This window comes from Balaenoptera acutorostrata, chromosome 14 (assembly GCF_949987535.1).
Source record: "Balaenoptera acutorostrata chromosome 14, mBalAcu1.1, whole genome shotgun sequence".
Classification (NCBI taxonomy): Eukaryota; Metazoa; Chordata; class Mammalia; order Artiodactyla; family Balaenopteridae; genus Balaenoptera; species Balaenoptera acutorostrata.
In genome coordinates, this window is record NC_080077.1 from 21,626,294 (window position 1) to 21,649,913 (window position 23,620).

General features: G+C 40.0%; 1 protein-coding gene across 7 annotated transcripts in view; it reads right to left on the reverse strand.

The window, feature by feature from the left end:
- Positions 1-23,620, reverse strand: part of PHACTR2 (phosphatase and actin regulator 2) — a 264,651-nt gene that overhangs the window by 39,371 nt on the left and 201,660 nt on the right. For 5 of the 7 annotated variants that reach the window (XM_057527662.1, XM_057527663.1, XM_057527668.1 and 2 more), the window contains exons 3-7: positions 21,506-21,586; positions 16,587-16,745; positions 10,472-10,711; positions 6,208-6,757; positions 323-528 (exon numbers count right to left, since the gene is read on the reverse strand). In XM_057527662.1, coding sequence (XP_057383645.1) covers positions 323-528; positions 6,208-6,757; positions 10,472-10,711; positions 16,587-16,745; positions 21,506-21,586 — 1,236 coding nt within the window. The remainder of the gene's footprint in view (positions 1-322; positions 529-6,207; positions 6,758-10,471; positions 10,712-16,586; positions 16,746-21,505; positions 21,587-23,620) is intronic. The other 2 variants (XM_057527666.1, XM_057527667.1) reach the window with 1 other exon arrangement.

Below are 23,620 nucleotides of genomic sequence, written 5' to 3' on the forward strand. Positions count from 1 at the left end.
AAGAAAGCTCCCAGTGTGGAAGCGCCATCTTTGATCAATCTGAGAAAGGCCTCTGTTGTTTGACTTTTTGGACAAATTCAAATATGCATACTGGCCTCATAGACTGACTCCCCCACCACCCTGTCCCGTGGAATCATCTTCCAGAAACGCCTCTCACCTAAAGCTAAACCTTAGAAGATACACATTTCTAATCTGAGAAAGGCACATGAGGGGAAAGAAAACATCAGGTGTCTGGCTCCTAATGAGGCTTTTGCTCTTTACAGACTGCAGCTGCTTCTGTCCACCCCAGACTTCCCTCCCTACCTCTTGAAAAGAGCCTTACTTTCTCCACTGCCATCCTCGTCCTCATCCTCTTCATCGTCATCGTCATCGGTGTACAAGATAGGCCCATCAGAGTCAGAGTCATTGGCCTGGTATTCCCTCTGGCCTTCGTCCTCTGAGGCACTGAAGGATTCTGAAGATTCTCCCATCAGCCCAGGAGTCAGGAGCTGAGGCGCTGCCTCCCCCAGCTCGTCTTTGGTTGTGAAACTGTGAAAGACACAGAAACATGGGGGAGGCGTGAAGCTCAGAGCAACCCTCGGGGATGATGCCAGCACATGAGCGAGAACTCTAGTTTCATGAACATCCTTCAGGCTGGTAAAAGGAGAAAGCAGACACGGACCAGCTAACATCACTGAAATGGGGCAACAATACTGCATTCCTTAACTCCCAAGGCTTTAGCGTCTTCATCTGTAAAATGAAAAGGACTGACCAGGTGGTGACTGATCTATTTAGTACATGAATACTGTAAAACTATGTTCTGAAAATTTATTTTTCCCTAGCAATAGGAGGTTCTGTGGAAAGAACAACGGGCTAGAAGTTCTTGGAGATTTGATTTTGCCTCCACTTTTTCTTGGACCTGTAACTCCTGCTTATCTTTCATGTCTAGCTTAAAGCCTCAGATCCCTGAGGACTCTTTCACTGGCCATCAGACTAGTTCCTTGCCCTCTCTCCCTGCTCCCACGGTGCCCACCGCACTGGAGCACTTAGTACACTGCATCTCAGTCTGCCTCCCCAGCCCCCCAAAGTTCCTTGACAAGCAGAACTCACATCATATTGTAGCCCAGCCCAGTACCTAGAACGGTACTGACACAGAAAAGTTTATCTTCTTTAATTGGTATATGAATTAATCCTACTTTCATCATAGCCAGTGTATTAACAGTAAAAAATTATATATCTTCTCCATTTGTAAAACTGCCTGTCATAAGATTATACTAATAACATGAGATGGAAAATGTGAAAGCTAAGTGGACTCTTTAGAAGAAAGGTGATATGTCAGGATGCAGTGAGTTTCTATTATTTAGCTTGGTAAGAGCCTCTGAGTTAAAGTTACTATAAATATACAAAGCTTGCCAATTTTCACAGACCAGAATTTAAAAAAATACTTTACATCAAAAACATATCACATCAAAAACAATGTAATCTTCATTTTAAGATACAGAAGTTCCCCACATTGCTTTCTGATACAAACAGAAGAATCCAAATTTGGATGTCACACTTCTGAAAGACCGTTTAGTGCAAAACATGTGCTTGCTGTTCTCACTGAAAAAAATCAAAAAACAGTTCTTTGAATAATAAAAACAGGTAAACTTTGTCAGAATTGGAGGTACTGAAAATTCAACTTTGTGGCTGATAAGCCTAAGTGTTCTCAAAATTCTCTATTTTTCACTTATTAGAAAAATCCAACAGCCAAAAATTCTTGTTTTCAAAGAAGGAAATATGAAATTTCTGTTTTAATTGTGTAAAATATATAAAGCCTAAAATTGACCATCTTAACCATTTTTAAGTGTATAGTTCAGTGGCATTAAGTACATTCACATTGTTGTGCAACCATCACCACCATCCATCTTCAGAATTTTTCAGCTTTCCAAACTGAAACTCTGTATCCATTAAACAATAAGTCCCCATTCCTCTTCCTTCATCCCCTGGCAACCACCAATTTATCTTCTGTCTCTATGAATTTTACTATTTCAGGTGCTTCATATAAGTGAAATTTTACATTTGTCCTTTTGTGTCTGACTTACTACACTTTGGACATCTTCAAGGTTCATCCATGTTGTAGCATGTGTCAGAATTTCCTTCCTTTTTAAGGCTGAATAGTATTCCTTTGTATATATAGGTCACATTTTGTTTATTAATTCATCATTCCATGGATGTTTGGGTTGTTTCTACCTTTTGGTTGTTGTGAATAATGCAGCTACGGACACTGGTGTATAAATATCTGTTTGAGTACCTGCTTTCATTTTTTTTGGCTATATACACAGAAGTAGAATTGCTGGATCATATGGTAATTTTATGTTTAATTTTTTGAGGAACCACCATATTGCTTCCAAAGTACGAAATCTCCTTTTAAATAAGATTTATTTTTTTCAGAGTCTGGATTTCTAGCATACTGCCACTGGAGGCCACTGTGGGTGACCAAAGCACGATTAAAAGATATGCCAATTAACAACACATTCTGAAGAGCAGAACAAAGATACTTCAGGGTTGAGTCCTAGTATTTGTTCGTATCACTGTTCATTAATTTATCATGATACCAATTATTAATTTAATCTCATCATTTGCATTTTATAATGTTTTGCAGTTTTCAAAAACTTCTGCATATATTTACAACTTAACAATTATTCTATAGTATAAGGAGGGCAGGTAATTTATAGTTCATGGAACCCAAGAAGGCCATGAATGAGTTGCCCCAACAAGGTAGCAAGGCCAGTCTACAACCCAGACTTAAAACTCTCAGTCTATCTATCAAATGTGATGTTATATTTTAGTTTTATACTTAATATTATGTTATACTGATATTATATTATAGATTATATTTAACTTAATATTAAATATTTTACTCCAAAGTTTTATCGACCAACTCAAGAAATGGCTCTCATTTTCCCCCTACGTTTCTTGGCACATTGAACAATACAATGAACTCTATTAATGTTTATGGAAATGAACTAGAAGAGTCAAGTCCCATTTGCATATGGGCTCCAAATGGGGTTATTAGTTTCTGCCTAAAATTATATCAGAATTACATGTTACTGATGATACCAACAAACAGAAATCTACCAAATAGTAACTACCCTGCGCTATGTGAATAGAAGTAGATATTTTTACACATGGCCACTTGTCTTCTTTAAAGTTTTCACATTTGTATTCCAAACAGAAGCCTCTTCATAAAATGACAGGATTTTCTCACATTCGTTGACTAAACATAACCGAGGGAAAAGTTCTAAGTAAAGCAAGCGACTAAGAGCCAGAAATTCTAATTCACATAGCCACTTAAAAAGGGAAGAAAGTATTTGGAAGGAAATTTGAGAGACTACTTATTCCAAGCTCATTAACTCAAGAGCAAACACAAACCGCCCCTGTGAGATGAACTGTAATTTAAATTTTTAATTTTGAAGAATGTACAGAGAAGAAAATCTCTATGCCCTCTACTAGGAAAGCATTAGAGTTACCCTGACTGACAGGAAAATCTATTATAAATACCTCGGCGTCTAATGATGTTCTCAGCTCGCTCCCTCTCATCACTGTCCCAGTGGAAATGGAGAACAGATGCTCACCTCTTTCGTCTGACAATCCTGCAAGTACTTGGGCTGAAGACAGATATCAAGCCCCCAGCATGCAGCACGGAGTTTAGCACAATATGGTGCCCTTCCTAAAATGGTTGTGCAAGTGGGCTGGACAGAATCAGGTCACCTTTGGAAATGGGCTTTCTCAGTGCTTAAGACTATCTGAGGAATTATTTTATATGTTACACCTTGTTCTTTAGTATAGTGAATAGTGAATCTATATACTTGATCTCCTTCCCTAAATTCAGACTTTATCTTAAACATTTATACTTCCTGGGCATGTTAGACATTATTTTGGTAAAAACCAATCTTTACTGTAATGTTTTGTGCACTTTTGTATCTTTGGTGCCTAGTACGCTGCCTGGCACATAGAAGGCAAGCAAAAAATACATGGTGGAATGCTGAAGGACTGTTCAGTTCTGAAGGCTGGAATTGATGCCAATGCCGGCAAACACTCATAATTAAGTGAAGACATCTGCTCTGCGCTGGAAGTATTCAGGACACCATAAGCATTCATTTCAATATCTTCTTCTCCCGAATCATTTATTAAAATGTCAAATAAAATAATTTGTACTTTAACATTTATTTACCTTTCCTTGGCTTTCCTTTGAATGATGGTGCTCAAAATGAGAGAAACAAACACAAAAGAAATTGCAAAAGAAGTAGAAGCAGGTGTTTTGGAAACTTATGAAATTCCTTAGAGCGCTGAGTGTGATGTGCAGCTCTGGGCTTGCATCCTGACTCTGCCACTTACTACCTGGGTGATCTTGGGCAAACTATGTTATCTCTCTCAGCATCAGTTTTCTCATCTATTCAACAGAGATATTTCAGGGGAGACTTATGTGAATCAAATAACTGATACTTCCTGACATTAAATAAGTATTTAATAAATGGAGGTTAATATCACTAGCAATTGAATAATTAAAAGTGATATTTTAGTCTCTTGATCCAAATCAATTTAATTAATGTACTAATTTTTTAAAGTATAACAGGACAAGGATTTTTTTGAAAGAGGAAATATTAAATTAAATAATGTAAAGAGCGAATTTGGGTTTTATTCTTAGAAACAGAAGAGGCTGGATTTAAGAGCTCCAAGCCTCCCCTAGACAGAATTGGTAGTGACATCTACTACACTCTAACGGTCCTCTTCTCACACCTATGGGACAGCAGAGCTAACATGTCTTATTTATCTTTATGTAGAAAATTTATAGGACTTTGTGAGTGTTAGATCTGGAGGACAAAGGAGAATGAGGACCCTAGGATGAATTCCAGGTTTCTGGCTTGGGCAACTGGATGATGGCGTGCCTATAGCATACCAGATTCTGTACTGGTTGGTGGGGATATAGAGGTAAATAAGACATGGTGGGTAGTTCTGTCCCATAGGTAGGAAAAAAAGTGCTGTTAGAGTACATGCAATAACCAATTCTGTCTGGATGAATAGTGAAAGGCTTCACAGAGGAGATAACACTTGAGCTGGGTAGGGAACTGAAGAAGCAAGAAAGGTAGCTGCTCTAAGGTTGGAGGAAAAGGAGTTGGAGAAGAGTTCCTTCCTGATGCTTTTTATTTTCTTGGAGATGGAGGAGGCTAAATAACTTGTTGAAATGGAGGTGGGCAGGAATAGGTGAGCAATCTGGACATAAGTGGTAAAGATGTAAAGTAACCACTATAAGGGAAGAGGAGGGAACTCTCTAAGAAAAAGAAAAAGGACTGCTAAGCAGTGATGAGGCAGACTCTAAATGTCCTTGAAAGCACAGATATGAAGTGTATCAGTCAGTAAGGCCAATGTAATCATCTCCAGCAGCCCGTGGCATTCCTGGGGCAGGGCTATGAAAAATCAAGACACACGCACTCCACTGCTCATTGCAGCACTATTTACAATAGCCAAGGCATGGAATCAGCCTAAATGTCCATTGACAGATGAATGGATAAAGATGTGGTACATATACAATGGAATATTACTCAGCCATAAAAAAGAATGAAATAACGCCATTTGCAGCAACATGGATGGATCTGGAGACTATCATACTAAGTGAAGTAAGTCAGAGAAAGACAAATATCATATGATATCATTTATATGTGAAATCTAAAAAAAATGATACAAATGAACTTATTTACAAAACAGAAATTGACTCACAGACATAGAAAACAAACTTATGGTTACCAAAGGAGAAAGAGGGGGGAGGGAGGAATAAATTAGGAGTTTGGGATTAAAAGATACACACTATCATATATAAAATAAACAACAAGGACCTACTATATAGCACAGGGAACTATATTCACTATCTCATAATAACTTATAATGGAAATGAATCTGAAAAAGAATATGTATACACACACACATATACATGAATCACTTCACTGTACACCTGAAACTCACACAACATTAGAAATCAACTATACTTCAATTAAAAAAAAACAAATCAATGGTTGGATTACAGGTGTGCTTACCTAACATTACCTGACAGGTGTGCTTACCTAACTAGATTACATTATAAAAGAAACCAAAGTAGGTTCCTTCATTGCCAGCAGAGGGATTTAGTGATCTTTACTACCCAGCTTCATAGGAATACAGATGGAATATGGGGCTTTTGTGCCGACTCACCATTTTGCATTTTCCCTGCTAACACTTGAGCCAGTGCCTGAGTGGCCAGTGGTGCTGTCTGTCACCTCTTCAGTCCAGAGAAGCTGACTTGGGTCTAAGGCAGGGACGGGCAGGTCGGCTCCGTCGCTGACCAGGACGACAGGAGCGTCTGAGGCAACAATGCTCTGCTCCTCCAGAGGGGGAGGAGGAGTGGGGGGGGGAGGGGTGGGAGGGGGAGGTGCTGGAACCACGGCGGGCGGAGGGACCGCGGACTTGGGTTTGCCTGCGGTCTGCTCCTCGGTGCCGGGGGCGGTCTGCTCGGGTTTGAGACCCGCCACCCTGGTCTCCGAAGGCTCTCCTTTAAGGTCAGATATGCCAGAAGTGGTTGCATCTGAGGACGGTCGAGACGTTGACTGCTTGCCAGTTTTTTTCTTGCCCTTTGTGATTCCTACCATCCCTGTTTTGCTAGAAACTGTCTCCTTTGAAGCTTTAGGACGAGATGAGGTGGAGGAAGTCGATGGCGAAGCTGTTGCTTTGGAGCCAGTTGTTTTTCTTGAATGAGAGGAACCAGCTAAAGTAGAGAGATTTTGCATTAAGCGTCAAAGAAGAGAACACTTTTTAAATAAACTAACCCAGTTGCAATCGTCAATGACCATGTTCCCTTTAAACTTTACAAATCTGTCTGAATAAATGCATAAAGGGAAACAGGCTAATGATAATAATGGTCTTGTTTTCTGGCCCCTCCTTGCCTCCAACCGAGGAGCAGTGATGCTTGAGGCCAAACCCTGAGGGACAAGCGTCCTCTGTCCACTCCCCCCTCCAGTCTTTAGCTGAGCCAGCCGAAGGGAAATCCTCACCTCCTTGCCCTGTGGGTCACCTGAAAAAGTCCCTGTATGCTCCAAAGAAGGGACATTACAGCGTGTAGAGGGCAGACACCAGCAGCTGTCTGGGTATAGTACAAGGTTACTCCCATCACAAACTGTACATGTTCTGTGATGCCTTTCTGGGAATGGAGTGGCCCACATTCAGAAGATGCTGGAGTATACACCACCAGCTCCTTTCTGGCCAAAAGCAAATTTACTCATCTTAACTGCTGAAAGAGCAAACTCCAAACTAGCTCTCCCCAATGGCTGTAGAGAAGCTTGCCACCCTGCCCCATCTACCCAACTGCAGTGATAACGGGGCAGAGGGAAAATCCATGGCCACATATGAAGGACAAGTCTCCTTCAAAGCATCAAGAGGCAGAAGAACGTCTTTTTTTTTTTTTTTTTTTTTTTTTACAAAAAGTGTGTAAATGGGTAGTGTTTGAATAATCTGAAGGGAAAGAGTATCATTTTCAGAGCTTCTAAAACTGCTTATGTTCCTAGAGGGCCTTCATCAGAGGATGGCCATGGCCATGGCCTGCTTCTGGACAGGACTGCCTTCAACCAAACCATTTTCAGGAAAAAAAAAAGTTAACTCTCCTTTTCTTTTTGTCATCACAGGAAATACATTTAAACTCCTATGACCTTTATGATCTATGCATTTCTCCTAATTGCTTTTTCTGTTACAATGTTGTATATTCCATCTTTTTCCTGAGGGGTCAAACTATCTTCCACAGAATTAGAAAAATGTTGTTAGTATTGTGGAGCCAATCCACACTGCATACAGATGTTATTTATTGTAACTTACCTCTGGTTATAACTTTATTGAAGTCAGTTGGGAGGGTCAGGAGAGGAAGAACAGATAAAGGAATAGACAGTGAGGTGTACGACTTCACTAACTCTGATCTACTGAAAAAAGGCAGTCTCACTTCGTGACAAAGATGCAGGCTTCAAACAAGTCTCTATGGCTTGGGGGCTTTATTATTTTAGATATCCGTAATTATGAGAATTCCCCTCCCCCATATCAGGGCCTGTCAATGTTTCTTTGAAATAAACAATCTTCATTTGCTTATAGGACAAACGTATTAAGCATACTCCTACAATCTAAGTCCATTCCAAATTTACCTTTCACAACCAAGATGCTAAGGACTTGCTGTCTAAACATGTTCAGTTATTTCTTGGGGAAACTGAACAGAATCTTTTCCACACATCAATTCTAATAATTTTTTCTTGTAGAAAAGTCTTTTTGTTTTTCTAACAGCAAAGTTAACTTCAGCCTTGCTTAAGGAAAAAGACAATTTTTTAGGCCTAGAGTGCAAATTCAAGCCATGTTACTATATTTCTCTTTTAAGTGTCGTCTAAAATGAGGATTTTGCTGAAATGTTGCTTAAGTTACCTTGAATTATAGCCATGGCTAAAAAAGAAATGCCACCTCTCCTCAGTTAAATGCTTTTGTTGTTAACACAGGGTGTAACGAGAAAGAAAAAAAATATGAGATGTTACTTCACTAGCGAAGCAGGCGAACGTGCCAACCTGCTGTCTGGTGATCTGGAGGTCTACACTAACTTAGTAACAGAGGAAGAATCTGAACCAATACATTTTTTTAAGAGATTAAATGTCTGACTGAAAATCAGGAGTGACATTTGAAGTAACTTTTCCAGAAGGTCAACTTTATTCAAATAAAACAAAGTTACCATGTAGAAAGTTCTAAATGGTTACAAATGGAATATGAGTGGGATTCTGAAGGAGTATTATCACTATTTGATAAAAAAAGATCCTTGCACGCTGGGCTTGTTGGTGGACTTCAAGGCAACTCCTGTTTCTCTGTGATAACCTGAGAACAGCTACCTTCTTCACACTAAGCGCCAGCTGGGCCTCTTTTAATACAATGGATAACATGACTGTACTTTCCTCTAAGGAACATCATAAGTCTATAAAAAATCTTCAAGTAAAATATCTGGAAATAACTCCAAATCCCTCATGAAAGCTGTCACCTGCCCTGGTGTTAATCACCAGCTTTCTTCTGAGAGAAGTAAGAGAGAGGACAAGCCGAGTCAACCGTGACCTGCTGCCACGTGGGGTGTGGGGAAGTGGGTCTTCACTCCCAAGGACAGGGTGAGAGTTTGGGGCTTTACTTCAGGAAGTAAATCGGCACCTGCCTCACTTCAAGCCCTGCTCCTGAGGTGTGCTAGGCAGTCTGGGAAACACACACAGACACCAACGTGAACAGACACTGATGTGTGATGGAAGCTGGTCCCTGAGAAAATGGCCTGTAGGCACTGTTGGCAAAGCATTCTGAGATTTTCATTTTAGAGCTTATTAGAAGAGACCCAGACACACAAGGTCAAAGGTGGTAGACAGGAACACCAGGACAGAGGCATCTATTTGCATTCTGAGTTCTGTCATGCTGTCACCTAAGCCACTCTCTGAATCTGAGCATTATGGGTATAAATTATAAGGGGGAAAGATTAATACCAAGGCATATCCTGGGAGCTGGTTTTGAGAAAGTCGCTGCTGATTTTAAGGAAAACAAGGTTTGCTGTAACACAGGAGAATTTTTATGCATGTGTTAACGGGAAAAAGATGCTCAGCATGTGTATTTGGAATAATATCCTTTTAAAGGTTGGATGACAGGAGAGGCTTCTTTATTCCACTTCACTAGAATGGGGGCTCCGCTTTGCATTAAGCATATCTGATGTGAAAGGAAAGCTGGACACACATGACATGAAGTGATGTATTCACCCAAACATCCCCCGGTGATTTGCAGTCACAGCTTGTAATCACTCCACTAGATGCTTTCCTTTGTAACACACTGAAGTCTATGAGGTTGGGAAGGGGGCACTGAGCATGTAACTTCCAACTCTGCTGAGCAGTTGTGACTCCAGTAGAGAGTGGTGGCGTGGAGCACTGAGTGATATGAACCCTTTGTCATTTGTCAGTAGAGAGATGACTATAAGGTTTAAGACATTAAGATCCAGCAAATATGTCAAAGATGTAAGCATCATGTTTTTATGTGCAAACTTAAGATATTCTGAAAGAAAACCCAAGCCAAAGAGCCACCCATAAACTCAAATAGGCAGGCCAGCTGATGTCTAAATAACATCAGATCACATCATCGCTATTCATCAGGCAGACTACTCCCTGTATCCTTCTACTGGGTTTTGTGCAGATAGTGGGTATGCAGGATGAAAGACGTCTATTCACCCTAAACCTAATGAGGTGAATGGATCAAGTGGTTGACTTTTCTTTGGTAGAGACAGCAACAAAGGAATCTCCTGGGCATTCTCTGTGTCAACGCTGAATCCACTGGTGTTACAACCTAAGACAGCAGACACCAAAAAGGCCATCATTCCTAGAAGAAGAAATCAGCCCCACCCCAGAGCCAAGCACCCTAGACTCAACCCCACAGAGGGCATACTCACCAGCCTCTCGGGTTGCATTTCGGCTTGTTGGCTTGGGTGGAGGGACGGGGGCCTGCTTACCAGGAGCCTTGGTAATTTTTTTAATAGGAGGCACTTCATCACCCTTGGGGCTGGCCCCAGCAGCGGCCCCTTTTGGAGGCACAGGTGTTTTTTTGGGCTTAGCTTTGGGTTTAGGCTTAGGAAGAGCTGGAGGAGGCGGAGCAGGAGCTGCCGGTGTTTCAGAGTGGTTTTCAGTGTTCTCTACAAATGAGAAAGTGAACAGAAGCAGACTGATACGGACACACACCATACACACCATATAAACAGGAGGAGCAAGACACAGTGCAACAGTGATACAAACATGCAGCTGCTTGGCCCCTGGGAACCAGTGGGGTTCTGCACCAGAGAGAGTGAAGGTTGGGGTAAAGAAGATCAAAGGCTAAAAGCCAAACTAGGGTGTGCTCTCCAGGTCCAAAAATCACTCCTGTGATAAAATAAGACTGCACAAGTGACTGTGATGAAGTTAAGTTCAGGGTGAGCGTAAATGTCTACCACCAGGGGCTGACACCAACCTTGAACCGGTGGTTGCTGGATGATGATGTGGGCGTGAGTGCTAAGTGTTTAACCAAACGGAAGGACTCCAAGAGCGGCAGATCAGCGCATTACACGCACCGCCACAGGGTGAGGCTGACAGCACAGCAATGGCTGGACTCAGAGTTACCCTTCACTGAGGGACTTTCTCAGGAGAACTCAAGCCCCATCAACCTGAACGGGATCTGTGCTCCGTCTCTGTCTCATTGTGGTCAAAAATCAATAATTTTCTAAGCTAAGGGAGACTCTCTAGAATCTGGTACAGGAAGCACAATGCACTGAAGAATAAACTATTTTCTATTATTAAAATTTTCTCAAGTTCTCCCAGGGCACTAGGGCAGCTTCCTGTTTTACAATAACTTCCTCTGACCTTTTCAAACCGTGTCACAACTGTAGGTACTGGAGGGTGCAGAAACCAAAAAAAAAAATCAAATTTGTTTTGTAGTGTACACGCAAGTAATGAGTTTAAAAAGATAAACGTTAAAATTCATTTAAAAAAATCATACCTAAGAACAGAAGCCTCACACAAGATTTTGCATAACTAGAGTAGTATTAGTTTCTCATTTTAAAAAGTGGGGATGCTGAACGTTCATCCACATATTCACATCCTTATCTTTTCTAATTGTGACTACTTAAAATTAAAATACACTTTGGGTCCGAAGAGCTAAGCAGCATTTCAAAATGGAACACAACAAAAAGTGTAAGACAGCGTTAAGACAAGACTGAGCCTTTACTGAATAAGTTCTTCTATTATCCAATGACCAAGAAAGGATTTTAATATTGGAATGCATCACATTTTATTATTTCTTTTGTTTCATTTCTCATCCCAGTGAATGTGAAGTGAGGACTCCTCCCCTTTTTTTTACATCTCCATCATTCTACATGTATAACTACCGTAAAAATGATTGAAATTTCAGTATGTAATGAATAAAACTTTTCTTTTACCTTCCCTCAGTCATGCAACCCACCCCAGTCACTGCAGCCCAAAAGGACTCCTGAACTTGACTGTACTCATTATCTGAGCTACTTAGTCAACATTTATCAGAGGCTACTTGGTATGTTTGCCTTTCTGTTTATATATCTTGTCTCTTCAACTAAGCTGCTTAGCATCTATAATACAGGAGTGGCGCTCCTAACCCACCAGGTCTGAACCACAAGGCCACGATACCGCAAGAGTCAGAGCTGAGAACAATACAAGTTGACAGTCACTGAAAACATTTTAATGTAAAACATACAAATGTACATTGATTTGCTAGTCTTTCGACTTAGGTTAGAGGCCTGTTCTTTAAGTACATCTTTGTACCTTTAGCCCCTGGCATAATGGAGATCCACCAATAACACCACCTGTGATGGGAGCCAGTCACAGGGATCTGCACCATTTGGTATCTTAATTCTCTCTCCTGCTACGAAGCCTCACATCTCTTATCCTCTGCCTTCATGGCATATTACTGAGGGATCTTTTTTCTGTCTGCCTAAGGTTTTTAAATTCCAAAGAATCCAGCTTCTGAGTTTGGGAAGGAGATGGTTCACTCTATGACAGCTGGAAATGACAATTCCTACTGGGTTGAGAATGTACACACTACATGCAAACTTCCGGTTACTCTTGGAGAAGCATGGTCCACTCCTCCCTCCTCTGTAAATTCTATCAATTATCTGTGTGTGTTTGCCACATGGCCATTGTTTATATTTACTCTGCAGTGATTCCTAACGGGTGTATGTGTGTATGAGTGCACGAGCACACGCACGCAAACAGTATACTTTTCTGACTACATTATAAACTGCTTTTGTCTGAAATTTTATATTTCCATCAAGCACGATGCTCTAAACATTATGTCTATTCAGTGAATGTGACTGATCAGCTGGTAGTTATTAACACACACACACACACACACACACATCCGTGGGAAGTGAACTCTTGTATCTGGGAGATAATGAATAACATCAAGAGGTATTTTTTACTCTTAGCATACGATCTGAAGAAAAGACATAAACTGATAGTATAGAGGAGTATTACCTTTTCAAGAGGAGGTTAAGAAAGGGCTGCCTATGCACTCTGGCTTGATGAGGATACTACATCTCATAACAATGGTCTGGAGGTGAGCTAATGACTACATTTCCAAATGTGCCTCCTTCCACCACATGGAGAGTCGAGTCCAACAACACTTAGAGCAAATCTGAGAACTGCGGGCGGCCTTCACTTTGCCTAGAATGCACTTGCCCCCATTCCTCTCCTTCGTCTGACTGCATCCTTCTCATCTCCTCCAGGTCTCAGTTTGGAAGTATCTTCCTCTAAGACCCAATGTTGGTCCCACTTGCAAGCTCCCTGGTTTGCTGTCCTCGGGCCTCCCAGAGCACTTTGCGTCTTGTATTACAATTGCCTGTGTACATGCTGGTCTCCACATAGGTCACGATCTGCTTGAAGGCAAAGGCCGTTTCTTATGCACAGTGTGCTCTTTCCCCGGCCCCCGTGGCTGACCTTCATGCTCACGTGGGGAACAAATGCAGGTAAGATACTTGTTACTTCATGGAAAGCCCTCTACAATGACTCAACAGAAATAATATCAGATACTTTTCAGATTTCTCATATTTAATACCAAGCTATATTTAACAGATTGCAGATCAGTTTTTCTGCTACTTATATATTTATTGATAAGGAATAATGGGAGACTAAGAGGCCCGAAGGCCTTCAGGAAAAAGTTTCCAGTGTTAGGCAGGAGAGGCCCAAGACCACCACCCTAACTCAGAATCAGGTGCCCTCAGGAGCCCCAGGAACACCACGTGTCCTAGGTATAGAACCTGCCCCCAGAGTAGTGGGAAGGCCACTTGACATTTGTTTTGTTTGCTTTGACGCTGATGTTTCAAATATTAAAGTACTGACACGCTGTCTCAAAAAGAGATACAAGCATCTAGGATGGTTATGTGATGTGGTTTTGCAAATATAACCAGTTAATATATGAAGTGAAGTTCTTGGGTAAGTTGACTTAATGCAAAAGGAAGGGGCACACTGCACCCCAAAATAAAGGGTAAACTGAGAACATGGGAGAGTAGATTTGCACAGTAGTAAGTTCGAATAAGAAGTGAGATCAAAAGAGGAGCAGAGGTAAGAGTAACTCTTAAGCTGTTTTTTCAGTATTAAATGGTGTCTTTCCAGAGCAATGAATGGTTTGTTTATAAGATATTTTCTGTGTACCATGATACTCCATGATGTTAGTCAGGAGTGACATTCTTTTTACTGTCAGGAAGTGGTTTCCATACCAAATGCTTCCCCTCGCTCAGTGTGGCCCCAGCGGGGGCACTGTCTACACAGCGAGAGGGAGGCTCCTCTGTCTTATTAGTGCTGGGGTACCATGTCCAGCCTTTCCGTCTCCTTATGTACAGACCAGCCAAGCAAGATGCTATCTCGGACCTCATCTGACCAAAGAGAACTGAATGTACTAATCCGAAGTAAAAAATAAGAAAACAAAAACATCTCTCAAATATCCATGAACCTATGAAGTCTGCCATCTTTTTGGAACATCAGGCCTGCTGGTTTAATTAACATAAAACTGTCAGCAACTTTTTATTAGGCTGATAAGGGAAATACGGCCTTTGAAGTCTGTCCAGTGCACTGACTGACATTCCGCACGGACCAGGCAAGCACCAGAGATGGCACTGTTACATAAAGAAGGATGTGGTTTTGAATGTGAAAAGGCTGTACCAGGGACAAAGCACAGATGGATTTGAAATTTAACAGTGTGGTGAGACAGGACAGTTGGACTAAAAAATAAAAAAGTAAAAAAAGAAATCACTGCATTTCAACTGAAACCTCTTAAACTCTATTCAGGTCTGTTTTCTCTTATGTTCCAGGAATATTATCATTAAAAATTTTAGTTAATTTCTCATAATCAGTTCTGAGAAATCAACTAACATATGATCTTAAGCATAACCAGAGCCCTTCAATGGAAACACTAAGTAAAGCCCCATGAGTACCATACTTAATATGGAATGAAGCAAAATAATAAATTTCCAACAGATTATTAATAGAGGCTTCTAAAATTTTCAAAGGCTAATTTATATTCAAATAATAAGAGGTTATGGACTTCCTGAGAAGATGATTTTAAGTTGTGTCTGTCAAATGTTCTTTTGTTCCCTTTGCCTTTGGAGGATTTGGATCAAGAACAGAGGAAGAGAAGTTTCCTTCCAGCAGTTTCTAAGAGTTCTCAAAATGCCTAGAGAGCCCAAACTAGGTTTGACAAATTTATGCCATCCAACTCAGAGGCAGGCATTATGGAAAAACAGCCTGTTTTCTGAGGATTCATTTCTATGCAGCAGGAAATCATCTAGAATCTCCCAACAAAGCATTACCTTACAGGGGTTTCAGTTCAGGTTTGCATAAGTAAGAGGCTTGGGGGTTCCTGCAACCGTGATAGGAATGGTATGGCGATGTAGTCAATCAGTGACCAGGAACTTGTGAATGTTCTGGGGGTCCTTGATAGACAAATATTTTGCAGTTTCTGCAATCTACCATAGTATTTCACTTTGGAAACCGAAGTCTCTAAAGAAGCCTTCAGGGAATGGCATAATTGCCTCTGGCATATTTTGAAATTTCCAATTGCACAGACAAATAAATCATGGAGCGGAGGTTATGGCCATTCCAGCAACCAGAATCCCCGGCATTACTGGGAACTATTCCTGAGTCTCCCAGAAATGTCTGAACCTGGACCAGAACTTACAGTGTTGGGTGTGCGGATGCCACCACCCAAGCCCCCACTTCTAAAGAGATAATGCTGGGCTGAGCGAGCCAGCAATAGTTATGCTATTCCTCCAAGCTGAGCTGCTATAATTTGACAGTAACCAGCAGAGAAAGATGTTCAGACTGCTGGCTTTTTTTTAAAGATACTGAGGGGCTTCCCTGGTGGTGCAGTGGTTAAGAATCCACCTGCCAATGCAGGGGACACGGGTTCGAGCCCTGGTCCAGGAAGATCCCACATGCCACAGAGCAACTAAGCCCGTGTGCCACAACTACTGAGCCTGAGCCCTAGAGCCCGCGAGCCACAACTACTGAGCCACGTGCCACAACTACTGAAGCCCGCACGCCTAGAGCCCAAGCTCCGCAACAAGAGAAGCCACTGCAGTGAGAAGCCCGCGCACCACAACCAAGAGTAGCCCCCGCTCGCTGCAACTAGAGAAAGCCCGCGTGCAGCAACGAAGACCCAATGCAGCCAAAAATAAATAAATAAAATAAATAAATTTTTAAAAAAAAGATACTGAGAAAAAGCTCCTGAGGAAAGGATAACATTCCCAGACATCTCTAATGATAGAAGAGGCCACCCCTTCCGATTCTTACTATTAATTAGCCCCCTTTAATAAAACATTAAATGATGTGCTTATAAAATGGATGTAGCTACCTGAGGAAACCATCCAATTTCTCTTTGCTAGTTATCGTTTCTCTCCTCTTTGTATTTGCAGAACTCCTCTCTACTGGTCTTAGGGTCACTATTTGGAGCCTAAGACCTGCTTCTCAACTTTGAGCTGTAAAAGAATATGGGGTTTCTCTTGATTTTACCTTTCTTATCTTCTGCCTTTTCCTCCAGAGGTGGTGCTTTTTCAGCTACAGAGTCATTACCTTCTTCAGATTTTACTACATTTTCCTCTCGGGTAGATTCCTCTCCGATGGGTATCATGTGCCCGTTTGAATTTTCAAAGTTAACTGTTACATCTCCATCTAAAAATGGGGAGAGAAACACCTAGATGTCTAACTTGATGGCTTTCTTAAAACCAAGTTTTCCAGTTACTAGGACTGTAGGGTTCAGGTTTATGTTTCAGACCTGGGAACCAAATACATCCTGGACTATTTTCACCGTGTTTTACTGAATAATTCATTCAAATGAAAGAGCTAGAAAATTCTTAGTCTTGGGGGAAAGTAGCTATGGAGGGAGTATCCAGGAGCCATCTCAAGACAGTTAGGAACGATTAACCTAATTATAAAATATCCCTAGGCAGGAGAGTCCCTCTCTTCTTGGGCTTAGTTTTGGTTGAAGTCAATACTTAGGAGTCTCTTTGTCATTCAGAAACTGACCTGTGAAAAAAGGAATCTGAAAAATGGAATAAACATTTTTAACAAGCACCAAAAACACAAGGCGAATGCAAATACACAAATAACATGAAATGCAACTACACATACAAACGATTAGTGGGAGAATATGAACATTTCCAAGCACCACTGTCTCCAGAATATTACATCCATGACATGTTAACTTTACACAGTAATATAACTGCTACTCTATTCAGGGAAAGATGGCAGTAAGGCTAACTGTATTTTCATTTTCCTATTTATGGAAATATTAAAATGTACTCAGGGAATTGTCATATATAGCTGACCAGGAAGTCTTTAAGTTGGGCTAATAATAATTTGAAAACATTAGGATAAAAATGTAAAAAGAAGCAATTATAGGGGAATTTTTAAAAAATCACAACTGAAATTAAAATTTATGTTATCTAAATCACAAATAACTAATTTTAACACCCCTGAATGTTTATAAATTCCTAGGAGTTTCTAAAGTGAGAGAGATTTTGCCGAAACTCTTAATTCAGTGATGCTTGAAAATTTAACTGTAGTTCATATCAGGAAAATTTTAAGAAGCTGTGCTACCACTGTAAAAGCAAAATTAATGATTTTAAGTTTTTACTTAGCAAACTTGAAGAAATGCATGATTAGAGCTGATTTTATGCAATTTTTGATTAATCTTATTTTGGCAATCATTCTAAAACAGAGACCATCTCCCAAGTTTTCATTAAATATGATTGAATTGCTTTGGCTCAACAATAAAATCCATTGGCCTTACTGACAAAAACAAGCATGGCATTTTAATAAGCAAAATACATATCACAGAATTATGTCATACTTAAAATGAACAATTGTTCCTTAGTCACGTAACTTCCAAGTACCTATAATCCGATTCCTGTATAAAACTAAAATAGACAATAATTGAAGGCAATGCCATTGCAAGTAGATCTCAACTATTTCAATAAAATTAAGGTAATGATTTTTAAAAGACTATACAACAAACCAAAAAGAAAACAAAAGATTCTTAGTTCTTATTACTGGATCCCAAGAAATTTGCTAGTAAAAAAAAGAGGGAGGGGAGACACAATATAATGTCCAGGTACTGGATTCAGAAAAACAAAAAATAATATAAGAACGGAAAATTCCAGACAAAATAGAAAACCACTTCCTTATATAAAAATCCTCAATTTTTAGGTAACCCAAATATAAATTTACCTTTGTTTTCTATGACTTTAGTTGGTAATGAAAACATGTTGAAATCATGTTAATGACAATTTAATTGTTTTAACCATTATTACATTAAAAATTCTTTAGTAGACTAAATAACTAATTTTTAAGATTCAGAACAAAAAACCTAGAGAGAAAATTAAATAATTGTGGGCACAAGAAGAAATTGGATTATCACATGATAGAAATAATCAACAATGTAGAAAGATACTTACTCTGAGATATAAAGCTAAAGTATAAGAAATAATAGAAAAAGGAGTCATGTTTGTAATAAATATGGAATTCAAGAATAAAACAGAGGAGAACTGAAGTTATTATTAATTAATTGGTGTGCGTATTGAAAAGGTTTTCTAGTTTTTGTATATTATTTTATCAGTAGAATTAAAATAAGTTAAGTCCTTGATATAGTTTATGTATGTAAGTAAAATACAAGCTCAGCAAAGGAAGGCAAGACAAGATGCTGAGCCAGGCTGCAGGTTACAGTAAGATGTGCCCACTCCAAGTCTTACAGGAGCATTTGTATGCAAAGGAAGGAGAAAACTCAGACAAGAGTCGTAAGCTTAAAGTAAACCAAGAGATAAAGCACACAGAAATAAGTGGTTAAATAAGAAGCATGAGAGTATTTGAGGGATTTCCCTCTTTCTGATAAACTGGTACATTGGGGATACAGTTAACAGAGGAACAGAGACAAGAAGAAAATCATGTAAGAACAGAAGTTGAGTGACTCATTAGAAGGTTAAAGAGGACACCATGGGAGAAAAAGAGACTGTTACGCAGGCAGAAACATCTACATGCCTTCATGTTAAAGCTAAGGGAAAAGATGGAAGGTAAGAACCAGAAGATGACTAAACTTGGACCAGACCATGGACTTCTCAGGAGAGAAGGCCAATCATTGAATTTTTAGATTGAAGTTAGATCTTGGCGTAAAAAAGGTCATCTAAAAGGAATAATAATAGCTGGGAGTGAAGGTATGGGGTGGAATGGGATGAGGTCAAATCCAGGGTAGCTGGCAGGATTTTAAAAGTCCATTTGGCTCACTGAATAAAGGGCATAATTGACAAGCACTGTCAAGAGCTAAGACAAGGTCAAGAACATCAAGGCAAAGAATGAACCTTCACTGGCAGAAGAGAGGAGGTGTTCACCAAGCACAGCAGCTTCCAGTCTCTGGCGAGAGCTGGAAACAGACCGAAATTCTCAAGATAATTGTTTTTGGAAAAATGACAGAAAACTATTTTCCCCAGCCCTTGGCTGAAAGTGGGGAAGGGCTCTATTTACAATAAGCCTCACTGGGAACTTCTAAGTATTTGGTAATTTCTGTAGTTCTATATAGGGACCATGCAAAAAGTAGAAAGTAAGACTCAGTAATTGATGACTTCCCAAACATTAAACCTATACTACACTATGTTTAGGTTAAAGACTGTTTCGTTATTTTATGTTTTAAAACTTTTAACGTTCGGTCTGCAAACATTAAATACAAAGATCCAATAGAGTCAGATTTCTGGAAAGTAAGTATATGAAATTGTAATCCATCTTGCAAATAGTTTAAAAGATTAGGCAAAATAAAACCAAGCAATGTTAAGCATTTCTTTCAGCTGACCACTGACTGCCACTTGTCTTTAGAAAAAGTAAACGCTTTTCTAGCTATAGTTTTTAATTGGGTAAAAAAAGAGGCCTTTAGTCTCTAACTTTAATACTTATTAACAGTTTTGATCAGAAATTTTTCCTTTTTTTCCTTTCTTTGAAAAGTTTTCCAAATAAAGGATACCAAAACAGTGCACTGGCCCACGCTATAAAGGTGATCGCCCAGCACTGAGCTTTCAGTGGACATGTAATTTCTCTGCCGTCTCCAGGGAGATTAGGGAGGAAGCAAACTTTGATACCAGAAGCAAGCCCACCTTCAAGTACAAAAATGTTAAGGATGTACATTTTTTATTTCTAAAAGTCCCAGGAAGGAAATGAATAGCTTCAAGGTAATAGAAAATTAGGGACTACTTTAAGTTCACTCATAAAATGGAGTGAGAAAAGTACAATAAATAAAATACCTAAAATTTTGAGGGCTCAAGAAAAATGGCAGTATTCACTCCAGACGTCCCTATTTTCTCTGCAGGAGTAAAATAGTAAAGCATCTCCTAGCTCCTTCTAGAATATTCAGATGTTGGGAAAAGCGTGGCATTTGGATTTACAAACAGTGCATGCCAAAAGAGGTTAAGCTCTTTGCAAGGAATATATATCAGGAAATGAGAAGAACTATTATTTCAATTCCAAATCAACAGCATTTTATTTGTGCCTATAAAAGCACAATAATAATATTTTACCCCAGTAAATGTTTGGAGGGGTGGGGTGAGGAAAGGCATGAGGTAAGTCAGCAATGTTGCAACAAAAATTTCCTTTAGTTTTATAGTAGTGGGAGCAATGAAAATCATTCAGTATTATTTATTTGGAGAAATAACCATCTTGGTATTTCTTTTGAGGGTCTATCTCAGTTTCTATCTAATCCTTGTCTTTTTGAGCAAGATTCCCCCTTGGGAGGATAGAGGAAAAAAGGGAAGAAGATTAGAGGTAGGGGAAAAAACACTTGGAAATAATAATTGTTAGTGATATGGTGAGAGAGAGCTAGATTCAAAGAAAGGAAAAGAGAACAATGCTGGGAAAATTACTTGAGAGAACACATAAAGCAGATTAATTTAATTTGCCCATTAATCCTTATTGACTGTACATTTGAGTGTATTACAGAGTATAAAGGACGAGAGGTCTGTTTACCATCTCTTTTCTCTCTCTTTTCTTTTACTGGTAGACTTAAGAAACCAAAAGGCATGAGCCAAGCTAAAACTTTGCATTTACTTAAACAATTGAGTTTACTTGCATAGACAGATTGAAGCTCAAGAATAGAGAATGAATCATGTAAGCATTTGTATCTTATCTGTATCTCCTGCCACAGAGTAGCTTTGTAAAGCTTTAGGTTTAGGGTGACATATGGTGAAGGACTCACCAAAAAGGTCATTGAATTTCTTCTCTAGAAAAACCTTAGATTCTCTGCAGCCCACAAAGGCATTCTGAATTAAAGCAAGATTCTCAGAGTGTGGTACTTTATTTCCCAAAGACCATGATCATCTTAAATTTCAAAAGAAAATGAAAGAAAGACCAAAGAAGGAAGGATCAAATTATTTTAAATGTATGATTAATTTCCTCACCTTGATCAGGCAATTCCTTAAGAACTCCCCTTCTTATCAGCTCCTCTCTACTTTGTCTTGTAGAAATCTTCCTTTCTAATACTTTTAAAAAGAATAAGCACAAGTAAGAATCAAGTCATTGCTTAAAATAATTATGAAAAACATTTCAAGTAGAATTGAGCATATTCATTCTGTTGACTTAAGGGCTCAAACCCCAGTTTTTCTGGTTGCCTAGCAAACCACGTGATTGGAATCAACATAATTAGGACAGGGCAAATAACCCCAGCCCAAGACCTGAAGCTCAGCCACTGTGCCTCGTCTTCCAAATAATGGAATGTGGCCAAGAATCCAGACACATTATCCCATATCAACTATGGAGCACCAAGGCTACTTCTCACTTGGAAATACTCCTTTCTTTAGTAATGATGCATTCTAAAACACAGGCTTCTATGAATGTGCAATGTATGAATGTGCTTACATGGAAGACAAACCTTCAGTAGACACTCAGGTAACTCATCTGAACCCCAGACAGAAGGGACTACTTTTCTAGTGTTTTCTTTCTCACATCATCTATTACAAAAGTCCAACATTTCTGTAATTCTTTTCCCTGCCATACCCACAAGTTCTAGAGTGTTCTGGTGTATCCCCTGACAAACCCCAAGTCTTGGGAGGATGGAGTTAATTCATGTTTTCATAGTATGTAAAGGAATGGGAATCTCAACACTGATTCTTTCTTCTTCTGGAAAAAATTAAATTCCTGGTACAACTTCAGAACGGAGTTTAGGAGCTCAGGGTGGGACTTCAGTAGTATTCACCTTTTATGTCTATAATATTAGTTCCTAAACGCTACATGTCTATATGACCACTAGTTCCATTCCCCACTTTCAAGGGCCAAGAAGGTGGTATGACAGGGTCATACCATCTTCTAATCCTTTGAGCCAACATTCCTCAAAGTGCGTTCTGCCAAACTCTATTCCCTCTGGATGTCCTGTTCAAGAAAGCACCTTGACACCTAAAACAGGGCCAGAGAAGGGATCTACCTAGGGCTCTTTGGGGAAAAGGAAAGGTACATTGGTGGAGAGTAGGTATGCACAGTGGGACTAGATTCTGACCCCCCCTAAAATTCCTACCCCTGGCTTCATAATTTGCAAATCCTAAAGTCACCCTGGACAACATAATTTCAAGACCTAAATGAAACCCCATTGCCCCAAGCCACACCCTCACACATACTGAGAACGTGTTTTTTGGGGGGTGCTCCAGGTGGCCTGAAGCTAGGACACTGGGTGGGGGAGGGAGGGACGTGCCTTGGACCAGCAGCTTTGTATTAAGCGATGACGTGAGCCCCAGAATAGCAACACTTAGTCTCTTAAAGAAATTGGATTTTTTCCCCCTTTCTGATAACTAGGAATTATGTATCTTGGTTGCCAGAAAAGTCAGAGAAAAGCTTGATATTTACCATAGATTTCATACAATTCATGGATGAAATCTGTTTCCTCCTTCTTAGCGAGTGACCTGACTTCATTTATATTTTATGTATAGCATATGTGTACTGTTTGTTCTAAGTTTTGTCCAACTTTTTTTTTTGGTTAGACTCAGAATGTAAACAAACAAGAAAATGAATGAATGAATGAGTGAGTGAGTAAATGAATGAAAGGTCAAAAGAATGATACTGAACATCTCATTGGTTCACTTGGAGACACACACAGAAACCCCACACCCCTTTAGGTCACTCACCCAGCCCCACTCTCCACCACCCCTTGCAGAAGCAAGTGACAACAGCTCACTGAAATGTTGGCGATTTCAACAGACAAAGTTACCTGGGTATGGGGGGCCAGCAGGAGCTGTTCTTTTATGGGAGCTCTTTTATGTAAAAAGAGTACTGTTGCTTAAAGGCAGCTTCAACGTGTTCAGGTTTTGTCAAAGAGGAGAGAACCCAGGTCAGCACAGGAAGCCAAACAGCAGCACCCACAATGACACTGGGGCACTGTGGAGATTGTGTGAGGGGTTCAGTAGGACCCTGACCACTGCAGTCTCACGAGATTGTAGGACCCATTCACGCCTGACTGGGCCTCCCGGGGGGGAGCAGGCCTCTGAGACCTCTCACAGCGGGATCTCAGCCCCTACTCCTGGGGGTGG